The sequence below is a fragment of the Pseudophryne corroboree genome, chromosome 2, assembly GCF_028390025.1.
Source record: "Pseudophryne corroboree isolate aPseCor3 chromosome 2, aPseCor3.hap2, whole genome shotgun sequence".
Taxonomy (NCBI): domain Eukaryota; kingdom Metazoa; phylum Chordata; class Amphibia; order Anura; family Myobatrachidae; genus Pseudophryne; species Pseudophryne corroboree.
In genome coordinates, this window is record NC_086445.1 from 499,761,571 (window position 1) to 499,781,037 (window position 19,467).

General features: G+C 48.3%; 1 protein-coding gene across 1 annotated transcript in view; it reads left to right on the forward strand.

Annotated features, from left to right (window-relative positions):
- Positions 1-19,467, forward strand: part of RAD51D (RAD51 paralog D) — a 278,198-nt gene that overhangs the window by 222,394 nt on the left and 36,337 nt on the right. Inside the window, exons 7-8 of the mRNA XM_063953995.1 lie at positions 3,412-3,493; positions 11,006-11,140. Coding sequence (XP_063810065.1) covers positions 3,412-3,493; positions 11,006-11,140 — 217 coding nt within the window. The remainder of the gene's footprint in view (positions 1-3,411; positions 3,494-11,005; positions 11,141-19,467) is intronic.

Sequence of the window (19,467 nt, forward strand, 5' to 3'; positions counted from 1 at the left end):
TGGTCAAGGGTCCCCTCCTTCAACAAGAGGGTGTTATTATTCGACCATGTTGTAATCCCGAAACCAGACGGTTCGGTCAGACCCATATTGAATTAAAAATCCCTGAACATATACCTGAGAAGGTTCAAGTTCAAGATGGAATCGCTAAGAGCGGCCAGGGCAAGCCTAAAAAGGGGGAGACTTTATCGTGAATCGGGACATAAAGGATGCATACCTTCATGTCCCCATTTATCCACCTCATTAGGCGTACCTCAGAATTGCGGTACGGGATTGTCATAACCAAGGTAATGGCGGTTATGATTGTGCTCCTGCGGAAGCAAGGTGTCACTAGTATCACGTACTTGGACGATCTCCTCATAAAAGCGAGATCAAGAGAGCAGTTGCTGAACAGCGTATCACTTTCTCTGGAAGTGTAACGGCAACACGGCTGGATTCTATATATTCCAAAGTCGCAGTTAGTTCCTACAGCTCATCTGCCTCTCCTAGGCACGATCCTAGACACAGACCAGAAAAGGGTTTATCTCCCGATAGAGAGAGCTCAGGAGCTCATGACACTGGTCAGGAATCTATTAAAACCAAAACAGGTGTCAGTGCATCACTGCACTCGAGTCCTGGGAAGGATGGTGGCATCATACGAGGCCATCCCCTTAGGCAGGTTCCATGCGAGGACCTTCCAATGGGACTTACTGGACAAGTGGTCCGGATCACATCTTCAGATGCATCGGTTAATCACCCTATCCCCAAGTGCCAGGGTGTCTCTCCTGTGGTGGCTGCAGAGTGCTCACCTTCTCGAGGGCCGCAGATTCGGCATTCAGGACTGGATCCTGGTGACCACGGATGTAAGCCTCCGAGGGTGGGGGGCAGTTACACAGGGAAGAAATTTCCAAGGTCTGTGGTCAAGTCAACAGACTTGCCTTCACATCAATATCCTGGAACTAAGGGTCATATACAACGCCCTAAGTCAAGCAGAGATCCTGCTTCGTGACCAACCGGTTCTGATCCAGTCAGACCGCAGGGGTTCATGTAAACCGCCAAGGCGGCACAAGGAGCAGGGTGGCGAGGGTAGAAGCCACCAGAATTCTTCGCTGGGCGGAGAATCAAGTAAGCGCACTGTCAGCAGTGTTCATTCCGGGAGTGGACAACTGGGAAGCAGACTTCCTCAGCAGGCACGACCTCCACCCGGGAAAGTGGGGACTTCATCAGGAAGCCTTCACGCAGTTTGCAAATTGATGGGAACTGCCTCAGGTGGACTAGATGGCGTCCCACCTCAATAAAAAGCTAAAAAAGGTTTTAAGCCGGGTCAAGGGACCCTCAGGTGATAGCTGTGGTCGCACTAGTAACACCGTGGGTGTTCCAGTCGGTCTTTGTATTCCTCCTCTTCCTCTCATACCAAGGCTGAGAATTGTAATAAAAGGAGTTGGTAATTATGAAATGGCTCAGCTTGAGAAGATAGAACAATATTCTTTGCTCCGAATTGGCCAAGAAGGACTCGGTACCCGGAGCTGCAAGAAATGCTCTCAGAGGACTCAGGGCTTCTGCCTCTCAGACAGGACATGTTGCAACAGGGGCCCTGTCTGTTCCAAGACTTACCGCGGCTGCATTTGACGGCATAGCGGTTGATCGCCGGATCCTAGCGGAAAAGGGCATTCCGGTTGCAGTTATTCCTACGCTGATAAAGCCTAGGAAAGACGTGAAAGCAAGACTTTTTCACTGTATATAGCGAAAATAGGTTGCTTGGTGTGAGGCCGGGAAGGCCCTACAGAGGAATTCCAGCGGGGTCGATTCCTGCACTTCCTACAGTCAGGAGTGACTATGGGCCTAAAATTAGGATCCATAAAGGTCAAGATTTCGGCCCTATCCATTTTCTCTCAAAAAGAACTGGCTTCACTGCCTGAAGTTCAGACGTTGTTCCGGGGGTGCTGCATATTCAGCCTCCTTTTGTGCCACCGGTGGCACCTTGGGATCTTAACGTTGTGTTGGATTTCCTAAAATCCCACTGGTTTGAGCCACTTAAGACCGTGGAGCTAAAATATCTCACGTGGAAAGTGGTCATGCTATTGGCCTTCGCTTCGGCTAGGCGTGTGTCAGAATTGGCGGTTTTGTCATGTAAAAGCCCTTATCTGATCTTCCATATGTACACGGGCAGAATTGAGGACCCGTTCCCAAATTCTCCCTAGGGTGGTATCATCGTTTCATTTGAACCAGCCTATTGTGGTGCCTGCGGCTACTAGGGACAGAGTCATCTGCACTCTCCCGCCCGTTTGGGAGCTTTGGTATAATCCCCATGGTCCTTACGGAGTTCCCAGCATCCACTAGGACGTCAGAGAAAATAAGAATTTACTCACCGGTAATTCTATTTCTCGTAGTCCGTAGTGGATGCTGGGCGCCCGTCCCAAGTGCGGACTCTCTGCAATACATGTATATAGTTATTGCTTAACTAAAGGGTTATTGTTATGAGCCATCCGTTAAATGAGGCTCAGTTGTTGTTCATACTGTTAACTGGGTATGGTTATCACAAGTTGTACAGTGTGATTGGTGTGGCTGGTATGAGTCTTACCCTGGATTCCAAATCCTTTCCTTGTTGTGTCAGCTCTTCCGGGCACAGTTTCCCTAACTGAGGTCTGGAGGAGGGGCATAGAGGGAGGAGCCAGTGCACACCAGATAGTACCTAATCTTTCTTTTAGAGTGCCCAGTCTCCTGCGGAGCCGGTCTATTCCCCATGGTCCTTACGGAGTTCCCAGCATCCACTACGGACTACGAGAAATAGAATTACCGGTGAGTAAATTCTTATTTTTGGCCCACTCTTCCATGCAGATCTTCTCTAGATCTGTCATGTTTTGGGGCTGTCGCCGGGCAACATGGACTTTCAACTCCCTCCACAGATTTTCTATTGGGTTGAGGCCTGGAGACTGGCTAGGCCACTCCCGAACCTTGAAATGCTTCTTACGGAGCCACTCCTTAGTTGCCCATGTGTGTTTGGGGTCATTGTCATACTGGAAGACCCAGCCACGTTCCACCTCAATGTCTGACAATGTTTCCTCCAGCCCCGCCATTTTACAACTGATGTTGGGACAGTATAAGTGATATGAGACGCAGTCTAATGGCTGTGAGGGTAAGCAGTGGTCTGGCGGGAAATTAAAATGAAATGGAGATCATTACAGATGTGAAATGTCTTGTTGCCTTACTTATTGAACTACTCTTGCATATTCTACTTTAGCATGAATAAAAACTTCAACCGCTATGAAAGTCGCTATTCCCAGATTCATTACATTGAGCATTACAACTCGCAAACTGATAGTAGACTCTCCTTGTATATTGTATAAAAAAAAGTTTGTAAAAAAAAAAGTGGGTTATGCTTTCTTTTCTGTATGATGTACTGCATATACAGTTATAGTTTTCCATGTTTTCCAGACTAGACTTTCTTTTGGATTCTGGGTTATACACTGGAGAAGTTACAGAGATTGCAGGAGCAGCTGGCAGTGGTAAAACACAGGTTAGCAATGATACAGTTCACTGCATTTGGGACTAGTACAGTACAATTGGGATGGGGGGAACCTTTGGTGAAGCATACTTAAAGTGAGTGACCTTTATTCAAGCAAAAATGCACAATCCAGCACAAAATTGTTACTCATGCTAAGTATCCTAGATAAAATTTCTGTTTTTGGTTAGTCTTTAGTTTGAGAGGGATAAAGGTCATATAGGAAAAAGTACTTAAGTAAGGTTAAATACAGTAATCTTTGACTTTATGTATATAGTTGTTTGTTAGAAATAAAGAAGGTAAATGGTAGAGCCTGTATTCGATAAACCCCACATGCATTACAACTCTTTCCCACATGTGATGTTTAGGTAGACAATATTTCAGTGTGTTTCAGACAGGATTTACAAATGTTGTCCTGTGGATTTAAAGTAAAACATTTATTAGCAGCATCATAGTGGCTCAATGGATAGCATTGTTGTTGCCATAATCTCTAGTTATTTCTTAACTATTTAAGTAATGTTACAGATCAGTTGCTTACTGTATATTGCGGGGCTGAAATATTTGGACTGTATTGAATTCAGTGTTACTTGTGAGGTTCAGGCACTGGCAAACAACAGTCTGTCTCTGCATAATAGTGACCCAAACGTTGCTCACAGTATTTTACCATCTGAAAGTTATTGTAGATTTACTCGGACTACTGCTAGTTCTCCCTTAACGTTGGTGAGTACTCATTGTTGCTAAGTCCGGATGTTATTCATAAGATTCTCCTTTTCTCTGACGTCCTAAGTGGATGCTGGGGACTCCGTCAGGACCATGGGGAATAGCGGCTCCGCAGGAGACAGGGCACAAAAGTAAAAGCTTTAGGATCAGGTGGTGTGCACTGGCTCCTCCCCCTATGACCCTCCTCCAAGCCTCAGTTAGGTTTTTGTGCCCGGCCGAGAAGGGTGCAATCTAGGTGGCTCTCCTAAAGAGCTGCTTAGAGTAAAAGTTTTGTTAGGTTTTTTATTTTCAGTGAGTCCTGCTGGCAACAGGCTCACTGCAACGAGGGACTTAGGGGAGAAGAAGTGAACTCACCTGCGTGCAGGATGGATTGGCTTCTTAGGCTACTGGACACTAGCTCCAGAGGGACGATCACAGGTACAGCCTGGATGGGTCACCGGAGCCGCGCCGCCGACCCCCTTGCAGATGCTGAAGAGAGAAGAGGTCCAGAAATCGGCGGCTGAAGACTTCTCAGTCTTCATGAGGTAGCGCACAGCACTGCAGCTGTGCGCCATTGCTCTCAGCACACTTCACACCAACGGTCACTGAGGGTGCAGGGCGCTTGGGGGGGGCGCCCTGGGCAGCAATGAAAGTACCTATGCTGGCTAAAAATACATCACATATAGCCCCTGGGGCTATATGGATGTATTTAACCCCTGCCAGGTTGTCAGAAAAACGGGAGAAGAAGCCCGCCGAAAAGGGGGCGGGGCCTATTCTCAGCACACAGCGCCATTTTCCTACACAGCTCCGCTGCTAGGAAGGCTCCCAGGCTCTCCCCTGCACTGCACTACAGAAACAGGGTTAAAACAGAGAGGGGGGGCACTTATTTGGCGATATTATTATATATTAAAGATGCTATAAGGGAAAACACTTATATAAGGTTGTCCCTGTATAATATAGCGTTTTGGTGTGTGCTGGCAAACTCTCCCTCTGTCTCCCCAAAGGGCTAGTGGGGTCCTGTCCTCTATCAGAGCATTCCCTGTGTGTGTGCTGTGTGTCGGTACGTGTGTGTCGACATGTATGAGGACGATGTTGGTGAGGAGGCGGAGCAATTGCCTGTAATGGTGATGTCACTCTCTAGGGAGTCGACACCGGAATGGATGGCTTATTTAGGGAATTACGTGATAATGTCAACACGCTGCAAGGTCGGTTGACGACATGAGACGGCCGGCAAACCAATTAGTACCTGTCCAGGCGTCTCAAACACCGTCAGGGGCTTTAAAACGCCCATTTACCTCAGTCGGTCGACACAGACACGGACACTGACTCCAGTGTCGACGGTGAAGAAACAAACGTATTTTCCATTTGGGCCACACGTTACATGTTAAGGGCAATGAAGGAGGTGTTACATATTTCTGATACTACAAGTACCACAAAAGAGGGTATTATGTGGGGTGTGAAAAAACTACCTGTAGTTTTTCCTGAATCAGATAAATTAAATGAAGTGTGTGATGATGCGTGGGTTTCCCCCGATAGAAAATTATTGGCGTTATACCCTTTCCCGCCAGAAGTTAGGGCGCGTTGGGAAACACCCCTTAGGGTGGATAAGGCGCTCACACGCTTATCAAAACAAGTGGCGTTACCGTCTCCAGATACGGACGCCCTCAAGGAGCCAGCTGATAGGAGGCTGGAAAATATCCTAAAAAAGTATATACACACATACTGGTGTTATACTGCGACCAGCGATCGCCTCAGTCTGGATGTGCAGCGCTGGGGTGGCTTGGTCGGATTCCCTGACTGAAAATATTGATACCCTTGACAGGGACAGTATTTTATTGACTATAGAGCATTTAAAGGATGCATTTCTATATATGCGAGATGCACAGAGGGATATTTGCACTCTGGCATCAAGAGTAAGTGCGATGTCCATATCTGCCAGAAGATGTTTATGGACACGACAGTGGTCAGGTGATGCAGATTCCAAACGGCACATGGAAGTATTGCCGTATAAAGGGGAGGAGTTATTTGGGGTCGGTCCATCGGACCTGGTGGCCACGGCAACAGCTGGAAAATCCACCTTTTTTACCCCAAGTCACATCTCAGCAGAAAAAGACACCGTCTTTTCAGCCTCAGTCCTTTCGTCCCCATAAGGGCAAGCAGGCAAAAGGCCAGTCATATCTGCCCAGGGATAGAGGAAAGGGAAGAAGACTGCAGCAGGCAGCCCATTCCCAGGAACAGAAGCCCTCCACCGCTTTTGCCAAGTCCTCAGCATGACACTGGGGCCGTACAAGCGGACTCAGGTGCGGTGGGGGGTCGTCTCAAGAGTTTCAGCGCGCAGTGGGCTCACTCGCAAGTGGAACCCTGGATCCTACAAGTAGTATCCCAGGGGTACAGATTGGAAATTCGAGACGTCTCCCCCTCGCAGGTTCCTGAAGTCTGCTTTACCAACGTTTCCCTCCGACAGGGAGGCAGTATTGGAAACAATTCACAAGCTGTATTCCCAGCAGGTGATAATCAAAGTACCCCTCCTACAACAAGGAAAGGGGTATTATTCCACACTATATTGTGGTACTGAAGCCAGACGGCTCGGTGAGACCTATTCTAAATCTGAAATATTTGAACACTTACATACAAAGGTCCAAATCAAGATGGAGTCACTCAGAGCAGTGATAGCGAACCAGGAAGAAGGGGACTATATGGTGTCCCTGGACATCAAGGATGCTTACCTCCATGTCCCAATTTGCCCTTCTCACCAAGGGTACCTCAGGTTCGTGGTACAAAACTGTCACTATCAGTTTCAGACGCTGCCGTTTGGATTGTCCACGGCACCCCGGGTCTTTACCAAGGTAATGGCCGAAATGATGATTCTTCTTCAAAGAAAAGGCGTCTTAATTATCCCTTACTTGGACGATCTCCTGATAAGGGCAAGGTCCAGAGAACAGTTGGAGGTCGGAGTAGCACTATCTCAAGTAGTTCTACGACAGCACGGGTGGATTCTAAATATTCCAAAATCGCAGCTGTCTCCGACGACACGTCTGCTGTTCCTAGGGATGATTCTGGACACAGTCCAGAAAAAGGTGTTTCTCCCGGAGGAGAAAGCCAGGGAGTTATCCGAGCTAGTCAGGAACCTACTAAAACCAGGAAAAGTGTCAGTGCATCATTGCACAAGGGTCCTGGGAAAAATGGTGGCTTCTTACGAAGCGATTCCATTCGGCAGATTTCACGCAAGAACTTTTCAGTGGGATCTGCTGGAAAAATGGTCCGGATCGCATCTTCAGATGCATCAGCGGATAACCCTGTCTCCAAGGACAAGGGTGTCTCTTCTGTGGTGGCTGCAGAGTGCTCATCTACTAAAGGGCCACAGATTCGGCATTCAGGACTGGGTCCTGGTGACCACGGATGCCAGCCTGAAAGGCTGGGGAGCAGTCACACAAGGAAAAAATTTCCAGGGAGTGTGATCAAGTCTGGAGACTTCTCTCCACATAAATATACTGGAGCTAAGAGCAATTTACAATGCTCTAAGCTTAGCAAGACCTCTGCTTCAAGGTCAGCCGGTATTGATCCAGTGGGACAACATCACGGCAGTCGCCCACGTAAACAGACAGGGCGGCACAAGAAGCAGGAGGGCAATGGCAGAAACTGCAAGGATTCTTCGCTGGGCGGAAAATCATGTGATAGCACTGTCAGCAGTGTTCATTCCGGGAGTGGACAACTGGGAAGCAGACTTCCTCAGCACGACCTCCACCCGGGAGAGTGGGGACTTCATCGGGAAGTCTTCCACATGATTGTTAACCGTTGGGAAAGACCAAAGGTGGACATGATGGCGTCCCGCCTGAACAAAAAACTGGACAGGTATTGCGCCAGGTCAAGAGACCCTCAGGCAATAGCTGTGGACGTTCTGGTAACACCGTGGGTGTACCAGTCGGTGTATGTGTTCCCTCCTCTGCTTCTCATACCTAAGGTACTGAAAATTATAAGACGTAGAGGAGTAAGAACTATACTCGTGGCTCCGGATTGGCCAAGAAGGACTTGGTACCCGGAACTTCAAGAGATGCTCACAGAGGACTCATGGCCTCTGCCGCTAAGAAGGGACTTGCTTCAGCAAGTACCATGTCTGTTCCAAGACTTACCGCGGCTGCGTTTGACGGCATGGCGGTTGAACGCCGGATCCTAAGGGAAAAAGGCATTCCGGAAGAGGTCATTCCTACCCTGGTCAAAGCCAGGAAGGAGGTGACCGCACAACATTATCACCACATGTGGCGAAAATATGTTGCGTGGTGTGAGGCCAGGAAGGCCCCACGAAGAAATTTCAACTCGGTCGATTCCTGCATTTCCTGCAAACAGGAGTGTCTATGGGCCTCAAATTGGGGTCCATTAAGGTTCAAATTTCGGCCCTGTCGATTTTCTTCCAGAAAGAATTGGCTTCAGTTCCTGAAGTCCAGAAGTTTGTCAAGGGAGTACTGCATATACAACCCCCTTTTGTGCCTCCAGTGGCACTGTGGGATCTCAACGTAGTTCTGGGATTCCTCAAATCACATTGGTTTAAACCGCTCAAATCTGTAGATTTGAAATATCTCACATGGAAAGTGACCATGATGTTGGCCCTGGCCTCGGCCAGGCGAGTGTCAGAATTGGCGGCTTTGTCTCACAAAAGCCCATATCTGATTGTCCATTCGGACAGGGCAGAGCTGCGGACTCGTCCCCAGTTTCTCCCTAAGGTGGTGTCAGCGTTTCACCTGAACCAGCTTATTGTGGTACCTGCGGCTACTAGGGACTTGGAGGACTCCAAGTTGCTAGATGTTGTCAGGGCCCTGAAAATATAGGTTACCAGGACGGCTGGAGTCAGGAAAACTGACTTGCTGTTATCCTGTATGCACCCAACAAACTGGGTGCTCTTGCTTCTAAGCAGACGATTGCTAGTTGGATGTGTAGTACAATTCAGCTTGCACATTCTGTGGCAGGCCTGCCACAGCCAAAATATGTAAATGCCCATTCCACAAGGAAGGTGGGCTCATCTTGGGCGGCTGCCCGAGGGGTCTCGGCTTTACAACTTTGCCGAGCTGCTATTTGGTCAGGGGCACACCCTGGCTGAGGAGGACCTGGAGTTCTCTCACTCGGTGCTGCAGAGTCATCCGCACTCTCCCGCCCGTTTGGGAGCTTTGGTATAATCCCCATGGTCCTGACGGAGTCCCCAGCATCCACTTAGGACGTCAGAGAAAATAAGAATTTACTTACCGATAATTCTATTTCTCGTAGTCCGTAGTGGATGCTGGGCGCCCATCCCAAGTGCGGATTGTCTGCAATACTTGTACATAGTTATTGTTACAAAAATCGGGTTATTGTTGTGAGCCATCTTTTCAGAGGCTCCGCTGTTATCATGCTGTTAACTGGGTTCAGATCACAGGTTGTACAGTGTGATTGGTGTGGCTGGTATGAGTCTTACCCGGGATTCAAAATCCTTCCTTATTGTGTACGCTCGTCCGGGCACAGTATCCTAACTGAGGCTTGGAGGAGGGTCATAGGGGGAGGAGCCAGTGCACACCACCTGATCCTAAAGCTTTTACTTTTGTGCCCTGTCTCCTGCGGAGCCGCTATTCCCCATGGTCCTGACGGAGTCCCCAGCATCCACTACGGACTACGAGAAATAGAATTATCGGTAAGTAAATTCTTATTTTCGCATTGCTCTGGCTGCTCACCATAAACTGTGAGAAAAGTAACTGTGGTTCTCTAGGGAGGAGATGTGCTAAGCTAATAGGCCCTACACACATGCCGATTTGTTTGAAAGATATGAACGATCTCGTTCATAAATGAACGAGAACTCGTTCATATCTTTTAGTGTGGAGGCTCCAGCGCTGAACGATGTGTGTCTCCGCGCTCGTTCATCGCTGGTCCCCCATCGGATGTGCATGCAGGCCAATATGGACGATCTCGTCCATATTTGCCTGCACTTCAATGGAGCCGCGTGACGGGTGGAGTGAAGAAACTTCACTTCCCCCGTCACTGCCCCCGCCGCCGGGTAGCACGTCGGCCGTATCCGCCGTCGGGCAGCTCGGCGGCGGATCGGCCAGTGTGTAGGGCCCCTAAGCCTTGAAAAGTAACATCGTATCTGAGGTTGAAAAAAGACAATTGTCCATAGAGTTCAACCTATTTGTGGTCTCCTATTCATGATGATTAGTCTAAAATTTCTGACTGATGCTGATGTCAGCCGTTGCATTTTATCCCTCTTTTTTATAATAACTATAGTGCATGACTATGCACCATAACCCTGGATATCCTTATCCATTAGGAATTTATCTAACCCATTCTTAAAGGTGTTGACAGAGTCCGCCATTACAACTCCCTCAGGCAGGGAATTCCAAACACGTATCGTCCTTACCGTGAAAAAGCCTTTACGACGTATTGTGCGAAATCTCCTCTCCTCTAACCTGAGCGAGTGTCCACGAGTCCTATGATACATTTTCATGGTGATAAAGTACCAGCCAACCAGCTCCTAACTGTTATTTTTCAAACCCAGCCTGTGACATGGCAGTTAGGAGCTGATTTGCTGGTTCTTTTGAAATGTATCACTTTTCAAGGCTTAGTACATCTCCCCCTTAATTTCCTTAGTGCAGTTTCTCATGACATACTTTGAATTTTTTTGTGTATACCTAAGAGTAAGCTGAATCTAATCAATGTAAAGTTATGCATTACACTATAAGCTGTGAGACTATTAACTTGCACATTACTTTTGCTCATTTTGCACATAGTTTGTGTTTACAGGTCATTATAAAAGGTTATACTTAGTTTTCTAAGGATTAGCGCTCTATAAACGTGTCTTTGTTCAATCAGGTATGTCAGAGCATTGCTGTAAATGTGGCTACCAGCCTAAAGCAGAGAGTATGTTATGTAGACACCACTGGGGGGCTGACCGGCACTCGTCTCCTTCAGTTGATACAGTCCAGGACAGAACAAGAGGATGAGCAGGTATGTTATTATGAAATCTATGTACAAATGTGTCCTGAAACACTGTTCCTGCAATCACACCGAATATCCCTTCTCAACATGACAAGTCTCTTCTTGCGCCAAGTGTCTTCCATACGTGAATATGCGTTTTGATTGCTATGTCATGCAACAAATCCGCTTCATAAGACTACACTGATTAATTTGATATGCAACAAAGTTTGGGTGCAGGCTTAGGAGTGTGAATCCTAGTGCTGAGCTATGGTACACAGCGGATGCTGCTGATCCGGACACACTACCAGCACATATATTGCATACATCTACACATGTGTTTTTATATGGGACAAAGTGACTGAAATCATGAAAGTTCCTTAATTGCTGATCCTATTATATAACCCCCATACAATTAGTGTGAACATGAGCTGTTAGAAACTACACAATATCAGTCAAGCATATGTATTATTGTATTATTACAGGCCTGTCAGAAATATATATATATATAACCTATATCAACGGAGCTAACAGTTTGTAGTCCATAATCTGTTGACGTGTATAATCATTAGATGCAATTAGCTAATGCAACATAGATAGCAGGACAGAACATGAATAGTCCCTTGCAGCTGCTGTTACTCTGTGTGCTTCAGCAATGAACAGAGCAATGAGAGTGCTGGGGAGCTTGGCTTTGTATGAAAAGAGAGCAGAGTGCCAAATCTTATGTTATGTTTTTCACTTGTACAGTGTCCTGTTGAACCTTCAGGGCTGGCCTACTGTGGTGTAAAGACTCTAAACATAATACAGCCAACCAGTGCTCTATCTTGGGAGTATATTTACTAAAGTGCGGGTTTATGAAAGTGAAGCTGTTGCCTATAGCAACAATCAGATTTTGCTTATCTTCTTGAAGGTGCTAGATAAGTGTTAAGTCCAAACTGATTAGTTGCTATGGGCAACATTTCCACTTCTATAAACCCTTTAGTAGATATACCCCCAGGTGTCCCATCCATGCACTGACGTGGACCACGTAATAAATATTACAGCAAAAATTTATGTTCACTTTGTTTCAGTTTGAAACCCAGTTCATACATTAAATACATATCTAGAACACCCTCTGCATGTAAGACTACTATTACCATACTACACTGTAAATGGCTTTACTCCAGGAGTACCTAATTCACACATTGGAACTGTTTGAGAGCAAAGGAGAACAAAACCCCTTGAATTCTGGACAAAACCATGTTGCACTGCAGATTGGGCAGATTTAAAATGTGCAGAGAGATTTAGATTTGGAATGGGTGTTTCCTAGCTCAAATCCACGTAGTGCGAAAATAAAGCTGACCAGCATTTGGAGGCTATGCGCAAAAACAACAGTACAGGTTGAGTATCCCTTATCCAAAATGCTTGGGACCAGAGGTATTTTGGATATCGGCTTTTTCCGTATTTTGGAATAATTGCATACCATAATGAGATATCATGGTGATGGGACCCAAGTCTAAGCACAGAATGCCTTTATGTTACATATACACCTTATACTCACAGCCTGAAGGTAATTTTAGCCAATATTTTTAATAACTTTGTGCATTAAACAAAGTGTGTGTACATTCACACAATTCATTTATGTTTTATATACACCTTATACACACAGCCTGAAGGTCATTTAATACAATATTTTTAATAACTTTGTGTATTAAACAAAGTTTGTGTACATTGATCCACAGAAAACAAAGATTTCACTATCTCACTCTCACTCAAAAAAATCCGTATTTTGGAATATTCCGTATTTCGGAATATTTGGATATGGGATACTCAACCTGTATTTCTCTTACGTCCTAGAGGATGCTGGGGTCCATATTAGTACCATGGGGTATAGACGGGTCCACTAGGAGCCATTGGCACTTTAAGAGTTTAAGAGTGTGGGCTGGCTCCTCCCTCTATGCCCCTCCTACCAGACTAAGTATAGAAAATGTGCCCGGAGGAGCCGGTCACAGCTAGGGGAGCTTTCTACTGAGCTTCTTTGGAAAAAGTAAAATTTTTATTTTTCAGAGTTTTTTGTTTTCACAGGGAGGCTGCTGGCGACAGCCTCTCTGCAGCGAGGGACTGAGGTGGGGGGGGGGGGGGGGGAGCAGTGTCTGCCCTGCGGGGTCTTGAGCCACTGCTCCCGCTGACTGAACACTGGCTTCAGAGGGGTCTGATCGTGCCCCGCCACAGGGGAACGCTCGCCCCGGCAGCCAGCTGCCACCCCCTCGGGAGCTGAAGAGGTGGCGAGTGAGTCACTGTCCCTCCTTGCAAGCGGGGGGGCAGTGTGAAGAGGGCGGCCTTGGGGTATGGAGCGCGGTCTCACCTGCGCTCCGTGATGGCTCAGCGGTACTATGGTGCGGCGCTGGGAGGGGCGCCCTGGGCCAGCGCCGATCCCTACACTGTTCACTAAAGTCTATCGGGGTCTGAGGATCTAGGCCAGCGCAAATCCTCCGGCCAGTATAATCTGTTGGTGAGCGGGAACACAGCACCATTGAGGGGGCGGAGCTTCTCCTCAGAGTGGACTCGACGGCGTTCAGGGCCATTTTCTCCTGCCTGCAATCACTTCAAGTGGAACCAGGTCCCTTCAGAGCAGTCTCCAGCTGTCTGTACAGCACCAAGTGGGTTGTAGAAGGGGGGGGCTGTATACAGGCTGTGTCACCTATTAAGGGACACAGCCAGCGCTGGTTGGGGACTCCCTATACCTTTGATAGCGCTGTGTGTGGGTTGGCTCCAATCTGTGTCTCTCTGCCATTCTTGGGAAGGGAAACTCTGTCTTCATAATACCGTGTGTGTGTGTGTGTGTGTGTGTGTGTGTGTGTGTGTGCAACATGTCTAGGAACACTGGGGCTGATGTATTAACCTGGAGACAGCATAAGGAAGTGATAAACCAGTGATATGTGCAAGGTGATAAAGGCAGCAGCCAATCAGATCCTAACTGTTAATTTACATATTGGAGCTGATTGGCTGGTGCCTTTATCACCTTGCACATATCACTGGTTTATCACTTCCTTATGCCTTTTCCAGGTTAATACATCTGCCCCATTGTTTCATATGCAGCAGAGGATTTGTCTTCACAGGAAGACTCTATTCCATGTAATCTTGATTGCACTGTTTTAGCACAGATCCCAGCTAGAGAGCCAGAATGGTTAGCCTCTCTGAGAGGGACTATTTCTCAGATTTCTGATAGAGTGGCTAGGACTGAGCATGCCACTCAGGTCCTCCAGTCCTCTATGGTTGTGTGGTCGGATACTGTTTCCTCGGGGTCCCCTGCGGTACATTATCACAAACGTGCACTTGCAATTATGCAGGATGACACGGATACCGACTCTGACGCTGCAGACGGTGACAGGGATGTGTCGAGGGGGACGGCATCGCTTGCCGAGGGGGTGCAGTTGATGATTGAAGCTGTTAGGGATGTTTCTCTGACGTCCTAAGTGGATGCTGGGACTCCGTAAGGACCATGGGGAATAGCGGCTCCGCAGGAGACTGGGCACAACTAAAAGAAAGCTTTAGACTACTGGTGTGCACTGGCTCCTCCCACTATGACCCTCCTCCAGACTTCAGTTAGAATCTTGTGCCCGGCTGAGCTGGATGCACACTAGGGGCTCTCCTTAGCTCCTAGAAAGAAAGTATATTTAGGTTTTTTATTTTACAGTGAGATCTGCTGGCAACAGACTCACTGCAACGAGGGACTAAGGGGAGAAGAAGCGAACCTACCTAACTGGTGGTAGCTTGGGCTTCTTAGGCTACTGGACACCATTAGCTCCAGAGGGATCGACCACAGGACCCGACCTCGCTGTTCGGTCCCGGAGCCGCGCCGCCGGCCCCCTTACAGAGCCAGAAGCAAGAAGTGTTCCTGAAAATCGGCGGCAGAAGACTTCTGTCTTCAACAAGGTAGCGCACAGCACTGCAGCTGTGCGCCATTGCTCCTCATGCACACCTCACACTCCGGTCACTGATGGGTGCAGGGCGCTGGGGGGGGCCGCCCTGAGGGCAATATAAGACACCTTGGCTGGCAAATCTACACCATATATAGTCAGGAAGGCTATATAGGTGTAAAAATACCCCTGCCAGAATTCCAGAAAAAGCGGGATAAGTCCGCCGGAAAAGGGGCGGGGCCATCTCCCTCAGCACACTGGCGCCATTTTTCCCTCACAGCTCCGCTGGAAGGAAGCTCCCTGGCTCTCCCCTGCAGTCTACAAGCTACAGAAGGGTAAAAAAGAGAGGGGGGGGCACTAAATTAGGCGCAGTATATATATATATTATAAGCAGCTATAAGGGAAAAACACTCATTTATAGTGGGATCCCTGTGTTATATAGCGCTCTGGTGTGTGCTGGCATACTCTCTCTCTGTCTCCCCAAAGGGCTTTGTGGGGTCCTGTCCTCTGTCAGAGCATTCCCTGTGTGTATGCGGTGTGTCGGTACGGCTGTGTCGACATGTTTGATGAGGAGGCTTATGTGGAGGCGGAGCAGATGCCGATAAATGTGATGTCACCCCCTGCGGGGTCGACACCTGAGTGGATGGTGCTGTGGAAGGAATTACGCGACAGTGTCGACTCCTTGCATAAAAGGTTTGACGACATACCAAATGTGGGACAGCCGGCTTCTCAGCCTGTGCCTGCCCAGGCGTCTCAAAAGCCATCAGGGGCTCTAAAACGCCCGCTACCTCAGATGGCAGACACAGATGTCGACACGGATACTGACTCCAGTGTCGACGACGATGAGACTAATGTAACTTCCAGTAGGGCCACACGTTACATGATTGAGGCAATGAAAAATGTGTTGCACATTTCTGTTACCACCCCAGGTACCACAAAAAAGGGTATTATGTTTGGAGAGAAAAAACTACCAGTAGCTTTTCCTCCATCTGAAGAGTTAAATGAAGTGTATGAAGCGTGGGCTTCCCCTGATAAGAAACTGGTAATTTCTAAGAGGTTACTAATGGCGTACCCTTTCCCGCCAGAGGATAGGGCACGTTGGGAAACATCCCCTAGGGTGGATAAAGCGCTCACACGCTTGTCAAAGAAGGTGGCACTACCGTCTCCGGATACGGCCGCCCTAAAGGAATCTGCTGATAGAAAGCAGGAGGCTATCCTGAAGTCTATATATACACACACAGGTGTTATACTGAGACCAGCTATTGCTTCAGCATGGATGTGCAGTGCTGCAGCTGCGTGGTCAGATTCCCTGTCGGAAAATATTGATACCCTAGACAGGGACACTAAATTGCTAACCGTAGAGCATATTAAAGACGCACTTTTATATATGAGGGATGCACAGAGGGATATTTGCCGGCTGGCATCTAAAATTAGTGCAATGTCCATTTCTGCCAGGAGAGGGTTATGGACTCGGCAGTGGACAGGAGATGCAGATTCTAAAAGGCACATGGAAGTTCTGCCTTATAAGGGTGAGGAGTTGTTCGGGGATGGTCTCTCGGACCTCGTTTCCACAGCAACAGCTGGGAAGTCTACATTTTTACCCCATGTTCCCTCACAGCCAAAGAAAGAACCATATTATCAGGTACAGTCCTTTCGGCCCAATAGGGGCAAGCGGGTTAAGGGCGCGTCCTTTCTGCCCAGAGGCAGAGGTAGAGGGAAAAAGCTGCAGCATACAGCCAGTTCCCAGGAGCAAAAGTCCTCCCCCGCTTCCTCTAAGTCCACAGCATGACGCTGGGGCTCCACAGGCGGAGCCAGGTACGGTGGGGGCCAGTCTCAAATATTTCAGCAATCAGTGGGCTCGCTCATGGGTGGATCCCTGGATATTTCAAGTAGTATCTCGGGGGTACAAGCTGGATTTCGAGACGTCTCCCCCCCGCCGTTTCCTCAAATCTGCCTCACCAACCGCTCCCTCAGGCAGGGAGGCAGTGTTACAGGCAATTCACAAGCTGTATTCACAACAGGTGATAGTAAAGGTGCCCCTACTTCAACAAGGACGGGGTTACTATTCCACAATGTTTGTGGTACCGAAACCAGACGGTTCGGTGAGACCCATTTTAAATTTGAAATCCTTGAACACATATATAAAAAAATTCAAGTTCAAGATGGAATCGCTCAGGGCGGTTATTGCAAGCCTGGACGAGGGGGATTACATGGTATCACTGGACATCAAGGATGTCCCCATTTGCATGTCCCTGCATGTCCCCATTTACCATCCTCACCAGGAGTACCTCAGATTTGTGGTACAGGATTGTCATTACCAATTCCAGACGTTGCCGTTCGGTCTATCCACGGCTCCGAGGGTCTTTACCAAGGTAATGGCCGAAATGATGATACTCCTTCGAAAGAAGGGAGTTTTAATTATCCCGTACTTGGACGATCTCCTGATAAAGGCGAGGTCCAGGGAGCAGTTGTTGGTCGGGGTAGCACTATCTCGGGAGGTGCTACAACAGCACGGCTGGATTCTAAATATTCCAAAGTCACAGCTGGTTCCTACGACACGTCTACTGTTCCTGGGAATGGTTCTGGACACAGAACAGAAAAAAGTGTTTCTCCCGGAGGAGAAGGCCAAGGAGCTGTCATCTCTAGTCAGAGGCCTCCTAAAACCAGAACAGGTGTCGGTGCATCACTGCACGCGGATCCTGGGAAAGATGGTAGCTTCCTACGAAGCAATTCCATTCGGCAGGTTCCATGCAAGAACCTTTCAGTGGGACCTGTTGGACAAGTGGTCCGGATCGCATCTTCAGATGCATCGGCTGATAACCCTGTCTCCAAGGACCAGGGTGTCTCTGCTGTGGTGGCTGCAGAGTGCTCATCTTCAAGAGGGCCGCAGATTCGGCATACAGGACTGGGTCCTGGTGACCACGGATGCCAGCCTTCGAGGCTGGGGGGCAGTCACACAGGGAAGAATCTTCCAAGGACTATGGTCAAGTCAGGAGACTTCCCTGCACATAAATATTCTGGAACTAAGGGCCATTTTACAATGCCCTAAGTCAGGCAAAACCCCTGCTTCAAAACCAGCCGGTACTGATCCAGTCAGACAACATCACGGCGGTCGCCCATGTAAACCGACAGGGCGGCACGAGAAGCAGGACGGCGATGGCAGAAGCCACAAGGATTCTCCGATGGGCGGAAAATCACGTGTTAGCACTGTCAGCAGTGTTCATTCCGGGAGTGGACAACTGGGAAGCAGACTTCCTCAGCAGGCACGACCTCCAACAAAAAGCTAGAAAAGTATTGCGCCAGGTCAAGAGACCCGCAGGCGATAGCTGTGGACGCTCTAGTGACACCGTGGGTGTACCGGTCGGTTTATGTGTTCCCTCCTCTTCCTCTCATACCAAAGGTACTGAGGATAATAAGGAGAAGAGGAGTAAGAACTATACTTATTGTTCCGGATTGGCCAAGAAGAGCTTGGTACCCGGAACTTCAAGAAATTATATCAGAGGACCCATGGCCTCTGCCGCTCAGACAGGACCTGCTGCAGCAGGGGCCCTGTCTGTTCCAAGACTTATCGCGGCTGCGTTTGACGGCATGGCGGTTGAACACCGGATCCTGAAGGAAAAGGGCATTCCGGAGGAAGTCATTCCTACGCTGATTAAAGCTAGGAAAGAAGTAACCGCAAACCATTACCGCATATGGCGTAAATATGTTGCGTGGTGTGAGGCCAGGAAGGCCCCTACGGAAGAATTTCAGCTGGGACGTTTCCTGCACTTTCTACAGTCAGGGGTGACTATGGGCCTAAAATTGGGTTCCATTAAGGTCCAGATTTCGGCTCTATCGATTTTCTTCCAGAGAGAACTGTCTTCACTGCCTGAAGTTCAGACTTTTGTTAAGGGAGTGCTGCATATTCAGCCCCCTTTTGTGTCTCCAGTGGCACCTTGGGATCTCAACGTGGTGTTGGATTTCCTAAAGTCACATTGGTTTGAGCCACTTAAAACTTGGAATTGAAATATCTCACGTGGAAAGTGGTCATGTTGTTGGCCTTGGCTTCGGCCAGGCGTGTATCAGAATTGGCGGCTTTGTCATGTAAAAGCCCTTATCTGATTTTCCATATGGATAGGGCAGAATTGAGGACTCGTCCCCAATTTCTCCCTAAGGTGGTATCAGCCTTTCATCTGAACCAACCTATCGTGGTGCCTGCGGCTACTAAAGACTTGGAGGCTTCCAAGTTGTTGGACGTAGTCAGGGCCCTGAAAATGTATGTTTCCAGGACAGCTGGAGTCAGAAAGACTGACTCGCTATTTATCCTGTATGCGCCCAACAAGTTGGGTGCACCTGCTTCAAAGCAGACTATTGCTCGCTGGATCTGTAGTACGATTCAGCTTGCACATTCTGCGGCGGGACTGCCGCATCCTAAATCAGTGAAAGCCCATTTCACGAGGAAGGTGGGCTCTTCTTGGGCGG